The 20,574-nt window shown below is 40.1% G+C and overlaps 1 protein-coding gene across 33 annotated transcripts in view; it reads left to right on the plus strand.

Moving 5' to 3' along the window:
* ELAVL2 (ELAV like RNA binding protein 2) overlaps window positions 1-20,574 on the plus strand; it is a 91,435-nt gene that overhangs the window by 23,147 nt on the left and 47,714 nt on the right. For 12 of the 33 annotated variants that reach the window (XM_068666823.1, XM_068666821.1, XM_068666828.1 and 9 more), the window contains one exon: window positions 19,776-20,016. In XM_068666823.1, the coding sequence (XP_068522924.1) occupies window positions 19,791-20,016 (226 nt within the window). In that variant the 5' untranslated portion in view covers window positions 19,776-19,790. Of the gene's footprint in view, window positions 1-17,227; window positions 17,344-19,775; window positions 20,017-20,574 lie in introns of all 33 variants that reach the window. The other 21 variants (XM_068666825.1, XM_068666831.1, XM_068666837.1 and 18 more) reach the window with 3 other exon arrangements.

Here is a 20,574-nt window from a genome sequence, read left to right on the forward strand (position 1 = left end):
GCTCTCCTTTTGCTCCGATAAGCATAGACAAGACCTTGGGGATAGAATGGTACAGCATGCCGAAGACGTGATGGTTTGAGTCTCTAGCTCTGCAGAGACTTAGTAGGGAATGACATAGATCCTGGACAGCTCTTTTGTATGAGAAAAATCCCAGGAGTTTAAAAAACAAAACAAATTCATGGCTTCAATGCTCCTAGTGGACCAAAGCTTCTGAAGTGGAGTTGCTGTTTGTAAAGTTTAAGCAAGAGTGAAGTAACTTGGACAGCAGGTCTTGGCCTCTTTTGGACTGAGGGGTGGTTTGTGACACAAAGCCCCCATGCTTTTACTTTGACTCAGGTAGCTTCTTTTAACTAGACAAAACAGCAGGTGATAGAAGATGGGCTGAATCTGTCTATAGAGGTATTTCTGAATAAGTCTACAGACCTACAGCTTCAGGATGGTAACCACAATTGTCAGGTTCATTAATTTCTCTAATTCATCAGAAAAGCAGGCCTAGTGAGCACATCCAGACTTGCACGAATCTTTCTCTTAAGTCTTGAGCTCACAGGAGAACCAGCCATCTGTTTTAGGTTGTGTATAGCTGTCAGTGTTTAAATAACTTCGTTCTGTGCCAAAACTTTGCGTCTTGTGTACCAGTTGGGCTGAGCCTGGTGCAAAGAATAGAAAATGGATTTAAAAGCACTTTGGCAATCTGTACGAACATGAAGTGTTATGAGCTGAGGAAAAGTTACTATTTTGCACCTCATGTCCATTAACACTTCTAATAAGCTCGAGAATCGTTCATTATGTGAGATTTCCTGGTTGTGAGACAGTGCTACCCCTGTATGACAGATTGTGCTGAGGAGGAAGGTAAGGGTTTAACTCAGTGAGTTAATGTATTGAAAGAGATTCAGCATAAACAAATGTAAATGGCAGTGGGGGCACTCTAAAAACTGATTTGGTAAAAGGGCTTGGGTGGGGTGGTATTTTCAGAAAAGCGAGACCTGGTGAAATATGCTGGTACAGCCTGGCACACTTTCATTTCTGCTTTGACATAGTTTCTATTCAGAAGCCAGTTATGGCACATGGCGTGCTGGTTAAGTCAAAACTTGTTGTTGAGTTCATGAAATTTAGGAAGAAGCAGGTAATCTTAAAACACTTACCTTAAAAGTCAGAATAAAGGTAGGGACTGGGCTTGGTTGTTTATAAATGTCAGTCATCTCCTAATGAAAGCAAGTGTTTTTTAAAGTGTGATTTTCCTGAAAGCAAGCACAAGGAAGCTTTTAGAAGGGTCTTACCTGATCATTTCCCTACTAGAGTTGGGTGGCATAGCTGGTACTGGTACATGAAAGATTAAGAGAAGACTGCTTTAAAAAACAGCCCCCTGTTGCACAGGTTTATTGGGGCAGTGCCAGGATGCAAGTGGTTTGCCTTGAACACTAATTAGATTTGAGACAAACCAATGACTGTCGTAATTGTCAGTAACTTCTGATGCCCCAGAATGGCTGCTGTTTATCACTGTCAGACTTGGGACTTCTCATTTCTGTGCAAATGCTGCATGGCTTGGGCTTCTGTTACACAACTTCAGGTGTGAAGAAAGCTGCCTTTGGGGTGGGGTTAGAAGTGCAGGTGTAACTTGTTTTCTCAAACCAACAATTCCTGAAGAGGGAACTGTAGGGTTGTTGGGTGCTCCATCTGATTGTGCTCTGAGCACTAGTTAACCATAGCGTTGTTTTGTTTTTTTTTTTTCATCGTTTGTCTTTGTTTACTGCTCATAAAGATGTTAGGGGTTGTTGCGAAGCTGTGAGATTTAGCACAGTGCCCTCAGGTACAAATGGATCCTTTGTGTGGCATCAGTGATGAAGCGCTATTACAGCTTTTCAGAGGTGGAATGAAATAAGACGTTGAGTGAGGGTCTTTACAAATTCAAACATGATCTCATGGGTAATAGTATTTAGGGCTTGCATCAGCTGAAGTTAGGTATCTCTGTATTCTGATCATGTTTTAAGGGAATAATTTGTAAGTATATCATTGGCAGTGTCGTTTGCTTTCTCTTGATTTAGGTCTTTCAGAGTTTTGGTTCTTCGTGAGTGCATTGGAACAGAAAATAGTCCAGCTCTTAGAGCAGGTATTATAAGAATAGTGTATATAGTGCTTTACAGAACTGAACTTCAACTTCGGAAAACCTTTAGGAAACGAGATGTTATTGCTGGAGCAGTTGCAGAAGTTGAAACATGGTGGTTGGTGTTGGCAAAACGAGGCTTGCAGGTCTTCTTTGGTCTTCAGTTTTCCCTTAGAGGATTTTGTTTGGAGCCTTATTGTAAACCCTTCTCTAATTATTCAAATTCACTTAATGCATTTGGTTTGGTTGTTTAATTCTGCTTTTTGCAGGTAACTATACATTTGATGGACATTGGAATTAAGCATTCCCAATGCTTAATATTAGTAACAAGATAAAGTTACTATGGTAAGTTTAGGAAGTCCCACAAAGCCCTCTAACTGGAGGAGTAGTGTTGTGTAAAATTGGTGTAGAATTTTGTGACTGGGTGGAAGCATGCTTTATCTGGGAGCGGTGATACGATGGTCCTCCCAGGACTGCCAGTAGTACTATTGTGTTTCTAAAAGCCATTTCCTAGAAGCTGTTCAGACACATCTCAGGAGGCTGTAAAGATTGATAACTGATAAAAAAAAAAAAAAAAAAAGGTAAATGAAATATTCAAATACACAAATCCTGGAAGTAGAAGATTGTAATTGAGTGCTCTCAGAGTCCTTGAGCTCACTGGCAGCATTTTGACATTATCATGTAAAACTCTAAACCAAATCAGTATGTCAGTTTTGACTTGGGATATCTTCTGTTTTCCCTTTGAAGCTTCTACTTGTAAATGTGATGAATACAGGGCAGAGTACGGAGTTTCCAGTATAGTTTAGAAAAATGAGGGGCACCTGGTTTTTAGTTAGGAAAATGTGGTTTTCATACAAGATCTAACTGAATAAATTGTATATTCTGGTGGTGTTTTTTTTTTTGAGCCACAGCACACTTTGCTCATGTGGCAGAATAACCTGTTCTTATTCTACCTTTTTGCATTGGCAGGAAACTCTGTTTGTATATCCACCAGCACTTGGGTGGCAAATTTAGGAAACACCTGTGCAAGTGCTGAATTAATTCTCCCTGGGAACTTGACCCATGCTCTGTTACTTCTCTACAGTCTTGCAGAGCACCAGTGTTAGGGATTGCAGCTTTGTGGGGTGAAGGAGTTCGTCTTATGGAGGTGGTAGGCAAAGAGCATTTTATTCCATAATATGCTGCTGTGATCATGTGCTGCTGAATCACTTGCAAAGGCTTAATTGAAAACCAGAAGAAGCAAGGATTCCCAGGAGCAGATCAGCCAGGGGTGAGCAGAATCTGCCAGGTCAGTTTACGTGGTTGCAATTTGTTCTGGGTCAAGTAATGCCGTTGTAATACACTTGCAAAAGAGTTGATGCCACTTTTTCCCACTTGCTTGTGGAGTGGGCTCTCTCAGCCAGCTGAATCACTTCTGCTGCTTACTCCTTTCTGAGGTCTGTTGAAAGATTCATGCTGCTTCTTCTCTGCCACCTGTCTTCAGGAACTGCAGAACTCCACCCCCAGAGTCATACCTCTTCTCAGTGCTTCAGAGAAGAGTCTTCCTAATAATGTTTGTCTCTGTAGCTAATCCTCTTACCATAGTGGATTTGGTAGAAAAATATAACAATTTGTACTTTGCATAAGCAAATTAGAATGTAACAGACTGGCGTGACAGCTGGGAGACTGCACCACTTACTGTTTTTTTTAAATATTGGAACTAAGGGTGGCTTTTTCCCCTCTATCATTTTATAGTAGTTTCTGCTTTGCTGTTCAAGGATGGTTTCTCAGACAGCAATGTTTTTGATGGCTCTGGGAACCTGGGACCTGTGTGTTTGTGGAAATGCTCTTTGCTGTAGCGTAGCTATGAGAAGACATTTCACCAAACAGGCCATGATAGCATTGTAGAATATCTTGAGTTGGAAGGGATCATTGAGTCCAACCCCTGTTTCCACACACGACAACACACAAATCTGACCCAGATGTATGACAGCACTGTCCAAATGATTCTTGATCTCCGGCAGCTTGATGCCATGACCATTGCCCTGGGGAGCCTGTCCCAGTGCCCGACCACCCTCTGGGTGCAGAACCTTTCCCTAACCCCCAGCCTGACCCTCCCCTGTCCCAGCTCCATGCTGTCCCCTCGGGTCCTGTCGCTGTCCCCAGAGAGCAGAGCTCAGCACCTGCCCCTCCGCTCCCCTCATGAGGGAGCTGCAGGCCGCCATCAGGCCTCCCCTCAGCCTGCTCTGCTCTGGGCTGAGCAAACCAAGGGACCTCAGCTGCTCCTCATAAGTCTTGCCCTCAAGACTTTTCAGCATCTTAGTTGACCTCCAGGGGATGCTCACTAATGGTTTTACATCCTTCTTGTACTGTGCCCAAAACTGCCCACAGAACTCAGATTTTTGATGATATTTTTGATGTTCTTGTTGAATAGAACATAGATTTTTTTTTTTTTGCTTTGTGGAAATCAAAAGGGAATGGAAGTTAAAGAACAATGTTAGGGGAAATAGTCTTTCTAATTTTAGGCTGTAGTGCTTTTGTTAGTCAGCCTGCTTCTGAAGTACATTGTTGTCTCTTCAGCTGAAGGACTGAAGGTGCTGCTGCTGATGTGTTACAGCTTGGTGTGGTTGATCTACCTCATCTTCGGCTTACTTGACTTTCTTCTGAAGGGTTTACTTAAGGATACTGACTTCATCAGTCAAAGGAAGTATGCAATTAAGTGAAAAGCTTGAAGCATTCTATAGCACAAACAACAAGGGGTTTGTTGTTAGGCTTCCTGGAACAAAATGCTTTTTTTGCCTCCCCCCTTCTTTTCATGTCTCCTCAGAGTGGATCTGTGAATTGTTCCATGCCTTAAATGCTACTTCAAAACAGGGAATGCAGATGTCAAGAATAAATCATCTTAGTCTACAATCTAAGCTTAGTCTTGAGCTTAGTCACAGATTTAGAGTGTACTGTACACTCATGTTCTTTTAAGACTTGTACACAGTTCTGTGTGGGAATCCCTAAATGATTTTCCTGTAGATTACTGGGTTCTTAACCAGCACTTCTCAAAGTTGCATCAAGACTGTTACTTTCAGATTGTCCATAATCTCCTGTTGGAAAGATAATCATGGTAGTCCTGCAGGTAGCTTCACCTGATTCCAGTGTGGCTGATGACAAATCCCTGTGTTGAAGTCTCTGTATAAGTTACCCTCATGGGACAGAGGACTGCTGTTTTTCATTGCATGAAGCAGATCAGTACTTGCGGGACTGAGGGATAGACATGCTCTGCAGCAGCAGTGAACATACCAGGCAGTGTACCCCATCCGATACTCCTGTGGTGATGTATACAAGAGATAAACAAGCATGGCAGTGTTGTCTTGCTGCCCTTGCATGCTTAGCTACACTGCAGAGATGGTTTAGTACCTGATGTTGAGGACAGCCAGCTGGTAACTGGAGAGTGTTCAGCTCATGATCTCTGGGCTGTGTTGCCTGCATTGTGGTAAGCTTTTTGTGGTTCATTAGATACAACTGCAGTAAATTAGAACCAGCCTAAATACGACTCAGCTGATCTGCTTTGGATGCTCCAAGTATTCTTGTCAAAAGGTTCAGGCTTGCTTTTTCCTTTGAGTTGGGTACTTGCAAGGATGCCTTGCAAGCTATGGAAGCTGAATGTACTTTGGAGAAGTACAGTTTTTGCATCTGAGCCCTGTTAGTTCTAAAAATGATCCCAACTTGCCTTTCCTTTATGCAAAGGATAAAAATCAGCTGAGGAGCTGGTAGTTTGGAGACACCCATGTGATTTCTCTAACCTCTGATACTTAACAGGCTAAAAATAGCTACCATATGGAATGTCTTTTTTGTGAGGACAGTCTCTGCTACTTGAGAAACTTTGTGTTTGAGCACTTTCTGTACCTAAACATTTTTAGCTATTTCATCAGCTAGATAAAATCCTCATACAGATTTGAGAGCTGCTGTCATTGTCTGCAGATCTAGGAGGAAAGGAAGTTTCCTTGGAACTTAGTAAGGGGTTGATATGGTGGCATTCTGTTTTTGATCTTCTTTTCTACTGCTCTAGATTTCAGTTAAAAACAAAAATGCGAAAAAAAAAGACCCTTTTCTTAAACCAGTGAAAAATGTAACGTTTTAATCTTAATTCTTGACTTGTGTTTGTTCCAAGCTTCTGTTACAGTTGTTTAAGCTTTTAGCAACTTACTGAGAATTTACTTCTGAATAATTGTCACTAAAACAATATTCCTGACAGACTATACTAAATTTAGCTGTTTTTGTGCTTTAGGAACTTGCCACTTCACAAACTGCAGAAAGAAGTAAGAGAATTTGATAATTACATATGCTGAGTCCATTCTCCAGTAAACTGTTTGTATGCAAACAGTATAATCCTTAAAGAGCAGTTGCATGCTTCTTTGGACTGTGAAGAAGGCAAAATCTAAACTTACTACATCTTGTGTCATGCAAGTTTGTACTAGTACGTGTAACTTATTTGGTATTTTTCTGTTGGCAGCTTGTGGTATGTGTGGGACAGCAGAAGACAGCAGTTACTGGTCTACTTTTTGCAAGTTAGAAATCATTTTTGTACTGCAAGCTTTTTTGGTCATCAGTCAAGTGATGCTTGATGAAAGGTCTTCAGTGTCAGGGTGCTGCTTTTCATGTTCTGCTTGCACGGTGTCCTGTTTTCATCTTCCTTTTGTGTGTGTATGTCTCGATGGCATGGATTTTCTTTAAAGTGACTTTGTTAGTACTTCTTTCTTGGTTTGTGCCTTTAACTTTTCCAGCCTTACCCTGCATTGGCTTTCTTAAGTCTTTGCAATAACAGGCTCCATAGCTTTAGTATGGTTAAATGACCTGCTGTCATGACTCTCAAACCACTGTCCTGTTAATATTTTTTTTCAGTGAATTGACTGCCTTACAGCTGCAGATGGAGCTACTGCTAAACCTAGGCACTCTTGTCCTTCCTTGGGTGTGCTCTCTCCTTGGAGTAAAACAGGTGTAAAACTTTTGCATTAACACTATACATTTGCAGGTCTTTGAGTCCAACTGCTGTCTTGCAGAGCTGACTTAAAGGTAACTTGTAGTACCTGCATGTGGTATACAGTATTTAAATAGGATTTACAATAAAAGAGCTTTAAATTCCCTTTTCCTTACTGCTGTTGCTAGTAAGCATAGTTGATCTTTTTCTACTGTTTTTTCACCCCAAAACGTCACAAAGCAGAGTGAACTTTGTAAGGCTGAAGGTTCAGTGTTGACTGAAAGGTGTAATACAGAATTGTGTGACATTCCTGCAGAGTGAAAGAAAGAAATGACCTTTCTGTTTGACTTCAGAATTAGCTTAAAAATAACTTAATCCTGCTACTGTTCTTTAATGTTCTGCCTACTTAATGGGACAGTGACATACAGTTTTGATCTTTCAGACAGATGTGTGGGTTACTGATATTGGGGCTTCGGGATCTAGAGATGCTGGTCTGTATGTTATGAAATAGGTGCAAGATAGTATCATTCAGTATCAAAGAGTCAAAATTTACTGGAACTACTTAAAAGAAAAATGCTTTCCTAGAAGTAGCTACTTATATTCAGTGTGAAAATGAAAAATCCTGGCTTTCTGGCAGTGAGACAATACAACACTTTGTGTTGGCTGACTCCTTTCAGATTTTGTCCATCCTGACCTCAGAGTATTTAAGTTCACTTCCAAATGCGAATGATAATATTTTGTCTGTTTTTTGTTTTGTTTTGTCTGTGTTAGTTATGCTATCCTTCTAAAAACTCACACTTAAAACATAGGCAGCAGATCTTAAAGTGTGGAATAGAAGGGTTTTCTTCCAGACGTGCCTTCTTTTTGAGCTACGCCATGCTGATACCTAATGAAACAGCCTTTTTCAACTTGGAGCTGCTACTTACTGCAATTTATTGAAGAATCTGTTCTAACACAATCTGGATGGCACTGTTTTGAAACTGGGATCTGTGTTTTCTCCTGTAGTGTAAATGCCTTTTTAAGCTGTTTTGAGACTCCTGCGTCATGGAAGGTGTGATCATACAGGACAGTATGAGGACCCACATCTGATATCTGCCAGACCTTTAATACTGACAATAGCTTTTGTTAAGACTCTTCCATGACTCCTTTGGTCTGCTGTGAGCTAGTCTCCAGTGCTTAGTTTCCATGATTTTTTTTTTCCTGCTGTAGTAAAACACATTCTTGACTTAGTGATGGTGAGGTTTATCTGTAGGCACCACCTAGAAATTCAGTATAAACCAGTGACATCTTTTTGCAAGGTATAAGTGCTAGGAGGGAAGACACATGCTATTTCAAAACAGTCATTACTAGTAACTTAGTGATGCCCTTGCTTTTCAAGGTGTTCAGTTCCTCTGGCCCCATATCTTCCCTGAGGTATAATCACCCTGTGGAAGTGGACTTGATGCTACTTTGAAAGTACTTCATTATGAAACAAAGAGCAAAGCTTCCAAATTCAGGTTCCTGTCTCTATGTCAGAAGAACGTAACACCATAAGTCCACTGTGGGATTTGAGGTACTCAGCACTTGAGAAAAATCAGTCTTTGGGTGCTGTTGCAAATAATGTGGTGTGTGAAAGGTCTGCAATCAAAGGTGGTAGAGATAAACAAGGTCTTAACTTCCTCATTTCAAACATGGGTGCTGGGTGAAAGCAGCTGCTCACCCATGCCTCAGAGTCAGTGCATGGCTTCAGTGAAATACCAAGTAAAAACATGTAGGTTATCCCTTGCAAGAAACAAGGTCAGATCGTGTTAGCATTATACCTTCCACCCGTTGGTGTTCCTAAGGTAAGTCTGTTTTATGTCTCATTTCTCCGGCCAGGCTCATTTTTATCCTGTAGAATGTGTTGTTACAGAGGGTTTTTTGATGGGGCATAGAGAACTTCATAGCACTTGATGTGCATTCACAAAGGCAGGAAAGTATAGGAATTCAGGGCTGTGCGCTATTAGATTGACCTTGCTCTTGCTTTCATGTTGTCCTGTACTTCTCACCAACTTTTTTGATCAATTCTTTTGCTTTTCCTTCAATACTAAAGTTTGAAGATGTGTGCAGGAGAATGGCGTGAATTGGGAAGGATACCTTTAAGCATACTTCGGAGATCAGCAGTGTTGCATGTCCACGATGACTGTTTCTTTAGTTACTGATTTAGGTGTATAATTAATGTTACTACGAAATGGGGTATTGCTTCTGGATTTTGATACAGATAAATTTCCTAATACATCTAAGTCAGCCTTCCAAAACTCGTTAGAAAATGAACTAACCTAGAATTTGCAGTTATTTGTAGATTTCATAATTTGTATATAGAATTTTTAGTGGGTTGGACATAGATAAGAGAAATGTCTATTGCATAACTATATCAGATGGAAGTTCTAATAAGCTTGAATATAGCATCTAAGGGGCTGCATGAAATCATGCAGCATAAGAATAAAAAAGCAACATTCAGGTTAGCCTATAAGGAGCAAGGGCATCTTCAGTCAGTTTTGTACCATTTAGTTTCATGGAAATTGAAGTACTGGAAAACACTAGAGATGGAAGATAAATTAGATATGACTCAATGAGCAAAAGAGAAAGAGCTGAAGTGTGTGGAAGCCACATGGCCCCAGAAATGTAATATTTTCTGGTCAGAATAAGATAATATCTGTATTAACGATGATTTATCTAATTCTTAGACTTAACAAAGGGTTCTGGCATCTTGACTGAGCTTCTGTTTTTGAATTTCTGTTTGCATAGCAATTCACATCCTTGGAGGTCAAATCTGCAGACTTGAGTCAGCGCAGAAATCATACTCGCAAAGTGCAAGATTATTTTAAAATAGGAAAATTACTATCTCTCTGCATTTAGTTGGATTATACAAATAAAAAAAAATGTGCATAAGTCATCACAGTGCAGCATATGGATCTGTCATGTTATATCTGTGTTGCATTATTCATTACTTGATATATCTGGATTAAGAAATGAAATTTTCTTCATCTGCTACCGTAGAAGTGCTGCATTCATGGGACTGCAGTGATTCCCTACTCCTGGTGGAGCAGGCAGGGTAGAGTGGGTGTCACAGCTGTGTTTAAGCTTGTTGTTCTTAAAGTTTTTCTTAAAAGTTTTGGTTTGAGCAGTGTCCCTTTTGCTTTGATTCTGTCCCCATGCCCATTTGGAGGGGGTGTGGAGAGTAGAATACAACCACATGATCTGGGGGAATTGTACAGCTCTAGTCAAATTGTGCCATATCTCTATTTTTAGGTCTTCTACCACTGAGGAAAACCAGGGATTTAATATTAAAAAAAAAAAAAAATGCAGCAGCTAAAAGAAATGCATTGAAGTGGTTAGCCCTTGTGTAGGGGTGTAGCAGCAAAGCACAAAGCAAGGCTGGTTTTCCTTTCCTTTCACCTTTAGGGTGAATTTTAAAGGAGAAAACCTGGCATTTTTAGCTTTCAGGTTTAGACAGGACAGTCTTTATTCCTTAACTTGCTTCTCCCATGTTATGGTTCTGAAGGAGGAAATGTTTTTTGTTCAGCCTCTTGAAATTTTCAGTCTAGGAGTCAGAAGTCAGCAAAGCTACACTTCCTGCAGCGTCACCGTTTAGTTTCAATTTAAGCCATTATCCTAGCCATCCTGAGGTTTTTGTGGACAAAAGTAACTTGCTTCTGTGTGTGTGTAAAGGTGCCTGCTTCATTTTGGTGTGAATGCATCTCCACACTGCCAACACGTGCTCCGTACCAGTTTCAGAGCCGAGAGGTGGGGGCAGTATCATGGCTCTGTCAAGTCCCTGCTAATCAAAGCTGACAGAAGCATCCTAGTGCTCATGCTTTCTGCTGCTGGCCCAGCCTGCTGTTGTGAAAAAGTGAAGGGGTGCAGGAGTTTCCCTAATGCTTCCTGGCCCTCTTGCACTGCTGGAGATGGGAAGGGTGAGGGACAAAACCTTCTGCCACAATCTCCTTCAGGGAGAGGAATGGGAGGTTACTTGAGGGCCATCTGCCACTCCATATAGGTGCATGACTTCCTTGTCAGAAAAGAAGCTCTTCGCCAGGTTTTTTACTTTCTTGTCAATTTGACTGTTTCCTGAGCCACCGTTGCTTTTTCATGGCTATTGGTAAAACTAAGTAGCTTTTTTGGGTGAAACCTCAGCTATTGGGATTGCCAGTGGGGCATGAACTTTGAACTGAAGTGAGTGAGTTTCATAGCCCAAACCAAAGGGTAAAGTAAATGCTCAGAAACTGTATTGGGCATCCCAGCCAGTTCAGGTGGAGCAGTGGAACTGTTTGTCTAAAACCGGATGATGACTTTGAAAACCCTTCAGGATATCAGGGTGATGTTATCTATGTCCTTGAAGAGCCCATGTTGTCTTATTTGGCCCCACTGAGTCTTGGGGTTCTCTTTTTCTACTCACAGCAGGCTCAAGAGGACTGCAGATGTTTGTGTAAGGCTGAAGGGACGTGTCTGCAGTAAGAGACTGCTTGAGTTTTAACTTACTTAAACTTACTTAGTTTAACTTAATCTTACTTCGAATGCATGTGCATGTGACAGGATTGCTTTGCCTCAGTGCTTTGCTAGAGGCTGGGAGCAGCACATGAGACTGAGACAGCATGGGCCAATGGCTAAATGAGCAAGAGCAAAATCACCTCTGTAGTTAGCACGATATTGTGGGTGATGGTGTACAGTTGAAAGGTCTGAGTGTATCCTCTGCTTAAGTATTATTTAAAGCATTGATCAAGCCTGATACTCTTCTCAGCTTGTTGGAGATTTCTGGTCTGTTCCAGGACTGAATGTCCGTCCTGTGTAATCTGTTGATAATTTTGGTGGAACTTAGGCTCACATCCACAATATTGGTTTTGCTCAGACAAAACCACCTTGACATTTAGCTAAGGTTCTGAATCTAATAAATGTAACTGTTTGTCCTCGGTTGGCCTGAACTTTCTTTAAAGGAAAGAGCAGTGAAAAGTACAGTTATATGTTGGGCTCTTTCATCCTGCATGTCAGCTAATGTTGAGGCTTTCTTGCTTTGGGAATAAATAGTTCTGTTGTTAGAAGTGGCTGTGTCTCCAGATTGACCTGAATAATTAGGAATGCATAGTTTTACTTCATCAGTCTCGCTTGAACTGATCACTAAATAGGGTGCAGGTGTTAGAGAAAAGCATTAGTGCTGATATTTCTAGTGTGACTTCTTAGGTATTTCTGTGCTGCACACCTCTTCCACAGCAGTTAATCGATAACTGCAGTCAGGCAGAGCTCTTGTGTGGTCTCCAGATCAGCCTCTCCTCAAGCAGTGTGTTCACTTTGTTGTACTTGTGCTGCTTTTTTAGAGCTGCTTACAAATCTGTTGTTCTGGCTTCTTCCTTCATGCAGTAGCTGCATTAATGTGGTGACATTGTTTAGAGCAGCTGGTAGGTTCTTGGGGTTATACAGATTACTGACTTTCCAAAAGTATTGCTTCACATGTGGAGACACTCCTCTAGTTCAGGTATACGTTTTTAGCGATCCCCATAATCTTTTACCTTCAATGGATGACTTGACCTTTCTTTTTATGTCGTTTTAGTGCTGTTACCAGAGCTGCCACCCTGTTTCCTGGTAGCAGACTTTGTGCCTGTGTTGATGGCAGTGTCTTGTTCAACCATCCAGAATTGTTCACTTGCTTTCTCATTGCCTACCTGGAACGGGCAAACCTATCCAGCTGCTGCTTTGCTGCTGCCAAAAGCTTCTGCAGATGAGTTTCGTCAGCGCCAGTCAGAAAGATGAATTAAAATCCTCTTGTTTATATATCATATGCCTTTTTTATATCCATCCTGGATCTTTGATCACCTTCTCACCTTGCTCTTGCTCAGGCCAAGGTGTAGAAGTGTTCAGCAGTGCTACTTTTTCAGCTGTGTGTACCAGAGCCAATGTGGAAAGGTTTCTCTTCAAATCCAGTCATCGTAGAGAGGGTACATGGTTAGTTTTTTATTGTTACGTAGTGACTACTCTCCTTTCTGGTCTTACAGTTGCCCATGTTTACATTAATAACTTAAATTACTTTGAAAACTTTGAGAGTGCCTTATTATCAGAAGCTAATTCCAAGTTTTCTTTGAGTTTCTGGGGGCTTTGATTAATATTGTATCAAAAGTTCTTGGTAACATGCATAAATCAGAAGGTTCTCTACTGGCTGTTTTCTCTTGTGCTGAGTGAGTATTCTGTTGGAGTAGTTCACTGATATTGTTTGTGCTACAAATTTTTTAATAGTATAATGGAAGAAATAACACAGAAGTAAACAGACGTGTGAGTGGGAAGGGTTGCTAATGGAGAAACGCTGGTCTGTGGTGTTTTAAAATAAGTTAAACCGCAGACAAAGTTAGGATTGTTTAGCCTGCCTGTGCAGACTCGCCAAGCACAATCTGTGCTGTTACTTCTGGACATCAGAGAAATTATCAAGCTCTCCTTGATAACTACCCTTCCTGCGGGGAAACTTGAAAGCATTGGTGGTGTCTTGTTCTGAAAAGCAAGGTTGTTGCCTGAAGAGCTGCCCTCTGGCCTGCATGTGCCTTTATCCATGAAGTTTGGGATGTTCTAGCAGCCTATGCGATAGCTCTTGGTGTATGCTGAATTCAGCAGCCTGCATTGTCTCTCCTTATACAGCTTTTGTGAGTGTCCGTGAATGAATGATGAGTCTTCATGCAGCCTCATAAAGGATATTTGAGTACTCAAAAAAAACTTGTCAAATTAATACTCCAGTAAAGATAAAAAGCAGTTAAGAGGAAGTACTAATATTTTCAGTTCTTCAATGTACAAATAACAGTGCAATTAAATATTTTTGGAAGTACAATTTTGAGTTCTGTTTTTAAAGTAAAATTCAGCTTGTCTGATATGTCAGGGCTTATTGACTTTCACTAAGCCCTCAAATAATGATTTTTTTTCCTTTTTGTTTAAGGTTTTGAGCAATATTCCTTGCAGACAAACCACTTAGGCTTGCTAAATAACTGTCATTACTGTTGTGTGTTGAAGTAGGTGGAGTAAAACCTTTGTAAAGGAGACCAAAGATTTTTTAAAAAGACAACTTTATTACAAGCTGAGACTAAAATTCTGGTGTAGACTTTCAGACCTTTGTATTTGGAAGGCATAAAGGACATTGTTCTTATCTATGGGCTTTGCTCATTCTGCCACTCGGCATTATGAAAGCAAAATCCTTTTAAGTATTATGTATTATGACATCTGTTTATCTGTAATCACCTTTATGTAGTAATATCATTTAGAATGTACAGCATAATCAGTGGAGGCATCTGTGCAGTGATTTTGATGTGTCTAAGTGGAATTAACTTCTATACAGAAGTTAATATAAAATGCATGTGAAATGTTTTTCCCCCTCAGTGAGAGGAGGTGAAAAGATCTGAATACAAACAGGTAGGAGAGGGTCTCCAGCCAAAAGCCCTAAATGCTTCTCTCTCCAGTGTATCTGGAGTGATAACAGGAGTCTGAATGCTTTGGTTTTGTCACCTCATCAGCTGTTCAAATGCTCACGCCCAGCAGGAAATGGTAGCTGAGGCTGAATCCTGGAAATACTGAAACGATGCTGCATACCAAAATACCTATTTTTCAGGGAAAATGAGTAGCAGCCCACTAAATACTATATTGCTGGTCTTTGTCTTGCTAGCTTTGCTTTATTTTCTAAAGCACTCCCATTGACATAATTGTAACTGTTCTATGGGAAGCAGGACTAATCACTTTGAAGCATATGGCTTTTTAATTCCTGATGTTTGGTCTTTAAAAAAAAAAAAACCACCTTTGCCATGCAAACTGTTTTCATGACTCACTTGAACTGGACCTAATTAGAAACCAGGATTCTGTTAATAATACCACGGACAGCTTTTAAGGCTGCTTAGATTTAAAATTGTAACTGGCTTCATAAATTAAAAGCAGATTTATTCAAAGATAGATGGCTCCAGTATGCTGTATGTTAACAAAGGGAACCAGTAACTGTTTTCCAAACTCAGCAATGTTGGTTCCTCTTCTGGGGACCACAGACATAGCAAAATTCCTGTTCCAACTTCACTGCAAGGTCATCTTGGATTTCTTCAACAAAGTCTTGTTTCCTGAGGTTACAGACTTTCTCAGGTTTGAATGCAGTGATTGCTGAGCTATTGCAGTAATCTGAAGAGCATTCTCTCTACAAGCCTAACACTGTCAAACTGTTTTGGTCTTCCCACAATACCAATGATTTTCCAGTAGGTCAATGTTTTAGCTTTCTTGGGAATTATTCACAGTTCAGATTTTGTCAGAATGCTACAACTTTAATCGTAAAGTGCAGTGCTAGGTTGGAAATAGCTTTTTATAAAGTCTTGTTTTTTGGCATAATTAGCTATCACATAATTTTCATGTCAAGTGGAAGTATAAAGTAAAGGGTAAGAACTCTTTTTCCATATTAGATATAAAAAATATGTAATTTAAAAAGTAAAAAAAGCGGTGAAAGGCTTGGTGGAATGGGACTTGTTCTTTGAGATGTGATGGTGGTAGTTAGAGGGGTACATTGCTGTGTCCTGTGGAGCACTTCAGTGAAGACAGGAGTGTTATGGAAACAAAGTGCTTCAAGCGAGAGGGGTTTTTTGGGGAAGTGCTGGGATGTTCTGTGGGCTCACTGCAGTCTCTGGTGAGTGCAGTGTAAGTTCACCCAGGTAAGCTCTCCTGGAGGAGCTTTCTGTCTGCAGCCCATGGCCTGCAGGGTGAAAATACTCTGCCTAGGTCATGCAGGCTTGCTGGGAGGCACAGAGACACAAGCATCTTATACACATCTCTACAGTCTGTAGGAAAGCAGTCTCTGATATTAAAATATCAGACTGATATTTTAATGCAGCTTCCTTAATAAAACTTGTCTGGACTTAGCAGAAGTCACTTGAGATTTTTTTTTCCAATAGTAAGAGTTTTGTCAAGCATGGTTGCCTGTGTACAGTGATGTGCTTCAGAAGTTGTTGGAATTGTTTCTGGTTTCAGACCATAGAGAATGGCTTGCAGCTCATACCAAAGCCTCAGTGTTTTGCATGAGAAGATGAGATTGAAGGTCTTGATATCAACCTAAATTAGGAACGAAGTCCTGATGTAAAGCCGTTTAACCTAAAGACAGGCTTTGGTAGCAAGCTGCGATGACGACAAACTTACACTGTTCGAAATGGCAGCGGCTGTTCTGAGAAATGTGTTTATAAACCCTGGCTGCAGCAATCTTCCAAAATCTGAGTTTTTTAATCAAGTTAAATTCACTGTTTAGATCTCTCATCTGCTAACCAGAGGCAAGAAGTTTCTTGGATTTATACCAGTCTCGAACTGTGGCAACAGTCTTCCTGTTCTTGCCAGTGTTGTGGTTATATTTGACATCTGGACTAGTTGTAATCAGCTGCAAATGGCCCATTAGCTTTTTTGTTATCCTCTTAGCACCGTACAGTTCAAATCTAACTGGGTTTGCAACAATCCTCTTTTTTTTTAAAAAAAAAAAAAAAAAAGGCAAACTGCAACAATGTGCTTGGACATGAAAATGCCATTATGAAGAACTACCTCACTGATATGTTTCCCCACTTCTCCTTGAGATATCCTTGACTCCGCTGCCACTTGCACGTCCACTGGTACTCTTAAATAGGGCTGTTGCAGGGAAACTTTCTAAAGGCCTTCTCTGCAAAATTTTAACTTACTAAATTTTTAATCTAGGATTTTAGTAATGGACTTGATCCTTGCAAAGTAGTTTCTTCTGTTTGTGGGATGGGAAAAGCATTTCAGGTGAGCTATTTTTCAGTGGTGCATGGTCATCTTACATGCTAATGGAAAATTGATTTACTGCATTTCCTCTTTCCTCTTCTTTCCATCTTGAGGATTTAAAAAAAAATAAAAAAAAATGTTGCGGTATAGTCCTTTTAGGTATGGTGTGGTTCTTGCGGTAGTTCTCAGGGTAGATGCAGAGGTGTAATAGATTTTGCTATCTTTTAAATTATCTCTTAAAAATAAGCATCCTAATTCACGTAAGAAAAATAATTTTGGAACTAAATTTGGAAAGATTAGATTGGAATTGCCTCAAATTCAATTAAGCCCCACTGCGTGGATGTGCTGGGAATATAAATGCAATTACTGTAAATTTGTACAAACTGATTTGTTGCGTTATCTTGCTAATCTAACATACAGTACTTTTTGTGTCCATATTGCAGACGGCAACTCCAAACTAACATGGCAGTCAGACTGTGTGATGTGGCTTCTCTGCTTAGAAGTGGTTCGTGGGCAGCAGAGCCTTGGACTGGGGTCTGTGGGATTTTTATTAAATTATGTAGGCTACTTTTTTTTTTACATGTTAATAGTGCTGAGGCCATACCAAACTCTAATCTCCCATTTGGAACACTAACTCTCTTCTGTTTCGTTACAGGCTGCAGGTTGTGTCCCTACTCTGTCAGGGCCTAGAGCACACTAGCGTACCATGACAGCTTTTCTATTATATGGTGATCTCCTGTAGAAATTATACTGCAGAGCTTGCCTTTCTTCCAATGTCAATTAGATTTTAGTGATAATTCAAAATACCCAGTGGATAACTGAAGAGTAGCATTGCACTAAAATTGTTTTGGTATGGTCTGAATACTAAATTGCAGTAACTTTAAAAACCTGTATACTGTGTATTTGATTACTATTTTTTAAAGTATATTTATAAGTCTTATTCTAAGAAATTGTTTTTAAACTGTAAATTTATCTCAAACTATCTTTCAGGGTAGAAAATATTTAGTAACTGCTGAAGACGTGGCATGTGTTTTATGAACAGTTGTATTCAACCTATCAATGGAGTATGCATTATTTGTAAAACATATTAGTATCGCTTTATCCAGAGCAGATGGTTCTATAGCTGGGAAATGCTGTAATTTCAGCACACACAGGCTACTGCAGCTGTTCACTTGAATGTTGGCTTAAGATAGGATTCTTGCCACCTGAACATGAAAATAAATGTGCAATTAAGTGAGGATTGTCTGTCCTTGCTAAATCCTTCTAATTTTGGTCAATGCAGACTTAAAATTTGATAAAGGGGGGGAAAAAAAATCAATTGTACAGAGCTTCAGTCAGAGCACAGCTTTTGTGGCTACCAGCTCTGCCAGATACACTGGTATTCTAAAGAGTAATTTATCTTAATTGGGATCATCTATTTTCCCATCTTTTCAGCAGACGTGTTTCCTCACAGTGCCAGGAGCAGGTTGTCCCCTTGAAGTTTGTCACAAGGGAGTGAAAATGTTGGTGACCCAGTGGTGGCTCCTCAGAAAAAAAACAGATCACATTTTTGTATAAAACACTTAATACATACATCTTCCTTTTCTTGCTTTGTGCTGAAGTAACCTCTTGGAAAATACTTCTGTATACAAAACATGGAAGTGTCTTCCCAGGAATGTCTGACCTCATTTCAGATGCTGTAACCTCCTTTTCATGTATTTAGGAAATTCAGATGTGAACTCACTGAGTACAGTTGGCCGAATCACTTGTTCATGTATGTAGTGATTGAATATGCTGCTTTGAACAGGGAAGTAAGGACAGATAACCCCCAGGGGTCTTTTCCAGCCTGATGATTCCTGTGGTTTTGTAGCAGGCTTTCTTGCTTGAGATCTCCTTCTAGAAGTCAGATCTCGTTCTAGAAATCATAGTATGAGGTTGGATTTCAGTGATTACTGGATTTTTATTTAAACTTCTTGATGAGTCTTGCTTCTGGAGTAAATGATCTGTTAGTGGCTAACATACATAGAACTTTCTGGTGAGGTTTGTTCTATACAGCTGGTCTCCTACAGCGTAGGCTACCCAAGCCTTGCATGTTAGACTGCCATTAAAAAAAACACTGTTTAACAGCTGTTAGCATTCATTGGCTGCCAGTGATGGCAGAGAGCCTTTGAACATCTGGGTAACGTGTGGGCAAGTACTGACTCTTCTCCACAGATGATTGCTGCTACGTTTGCAAATCATACAGTCAGTTACTTTTGGGTGAAACACAGGAGTTTCTGGGATAGTGATCGCTCACTTCTTTTGTCTAACAGAGTGAGTTAAAGAATCAAATTTAACAGTTTTCAGGGTGCAGAGGTAGGAGGAGGTGATTAACAGAAATTGGCAGTTTAATCAAATAAAAAACATTTAGAAACTGATTGCCAGCCTGTGGTAGCAGAAGGTTGACCTAGAGGTTATCAAGGAAGAGTTTGTTTCCCATCCCAGCACATCCATTTACATCTCTAAACATCTCTTTTTAAATTACTATTCTTGCTTTCCAGTACTATCAGAGACAGGGTCAAAATACAATTAACGCCCACCTGTCTTGAAAATAACCAAAAAAGGCAAATACTTGAAAAACTGCACTTCACATTTCAGTTGTCACTTAAGTTAATAGTACTGATTACCATTGCAACAGTCCAATTGTGCTTGGTAATTTCTATACTAGAAAGGCTGTGATGCCCTGAGCGAAGAGGATGTGGGGGAGGATAGAAACTGAGTTATGGCTCTTGATTTCACTGAAATAAGCCATAGAAGATTTTAGTGATGACTTGATTTGCTTGTAAGTTTTTAAAATGTTTCCTTGATTAACAGTTAAAAAATCATTCAGTATTGTTTTTGCATGTAGAAGCACTATCTGGCCCTGGCAATACCACTTGTGCACAGTGACAATTCTTTTAGATTCTAATCTGGACTCTCCATAACAGAGGGTGAATTATGAATTTTGATGTTTCTTGCTTTCTATATTTTTAGCAGGTAATCGCTGCCATGGAAACACAGCTGTCTAATGGACCAACTTGCAATAACACAGCCCATGGTTCAACCACCATAAACAATTGCTCATCACCAGTTGATTCTGGACACACAGAAGACAGCAAGACCAATTTAATAGTCAACTACCTTCCACAGAACATGACGCAAGAGGAGCTGAAGAGTCTGTTTGGCAGCATTGGTGAGATCGAGTCCTGCAAGCTTGTCAGGGACAAAATAACAGGTATGTGCATTTGGGGATTTTCTGCATCTTTTCACTTTCCTGGCATCTGAGCTGTCACACGGTGGCTTTGCAATTCTCTTAAACTATGGGATAAACTCAGAAGAAACCACTGCAGATGTTGCTAGTCAGAAGGAACTTTTGTCAGTCATTGTCTAGATTCCACGCCAAAAAGTTGTATACTTATATTTCATCCAGTTCTGTGTATGGGTGCTGTAAATGCGATCAGGATGCTTAATTCTTCTGAGCTTTTGAGTCGTTGAAAAGATTTAGATACAGAAAAGCAGTTAACTATACAAGGCTCACTTAAGATTTTATTGAACTCCAGTGAAGCTGTGACTTTGTTAGCCTGGCTAATACAAAACTTATTTTTTTTATAGGATTCAGGGAGTTAATCTGGTACCTTGTGAAGAAGGGTGGACTAATTTTATTTAGCTTTGTGGGTAAAGCAGATTTTGCATTGCAGCACTTCTGCGTTTCTTTAGGATGCACACTTGAATTGATTTGTGCTGTCAGAGTGGAAGTATGAGCCTGCAGAGTGATGTTTTCTGTTAGCACTCT

This window comes from Anas acuta, chromosome Z (genome assembly GCF_963932015.1).
Source record: "Anas acuta chromosome Z, bAnaAcu1.1, whole genome shotgun sequence".
Lineage (NCBI taxonomy): Eukaryota > Metazoa > Chordata > Aves > Anseriformes > Anatidae > Anas > Anas acuta.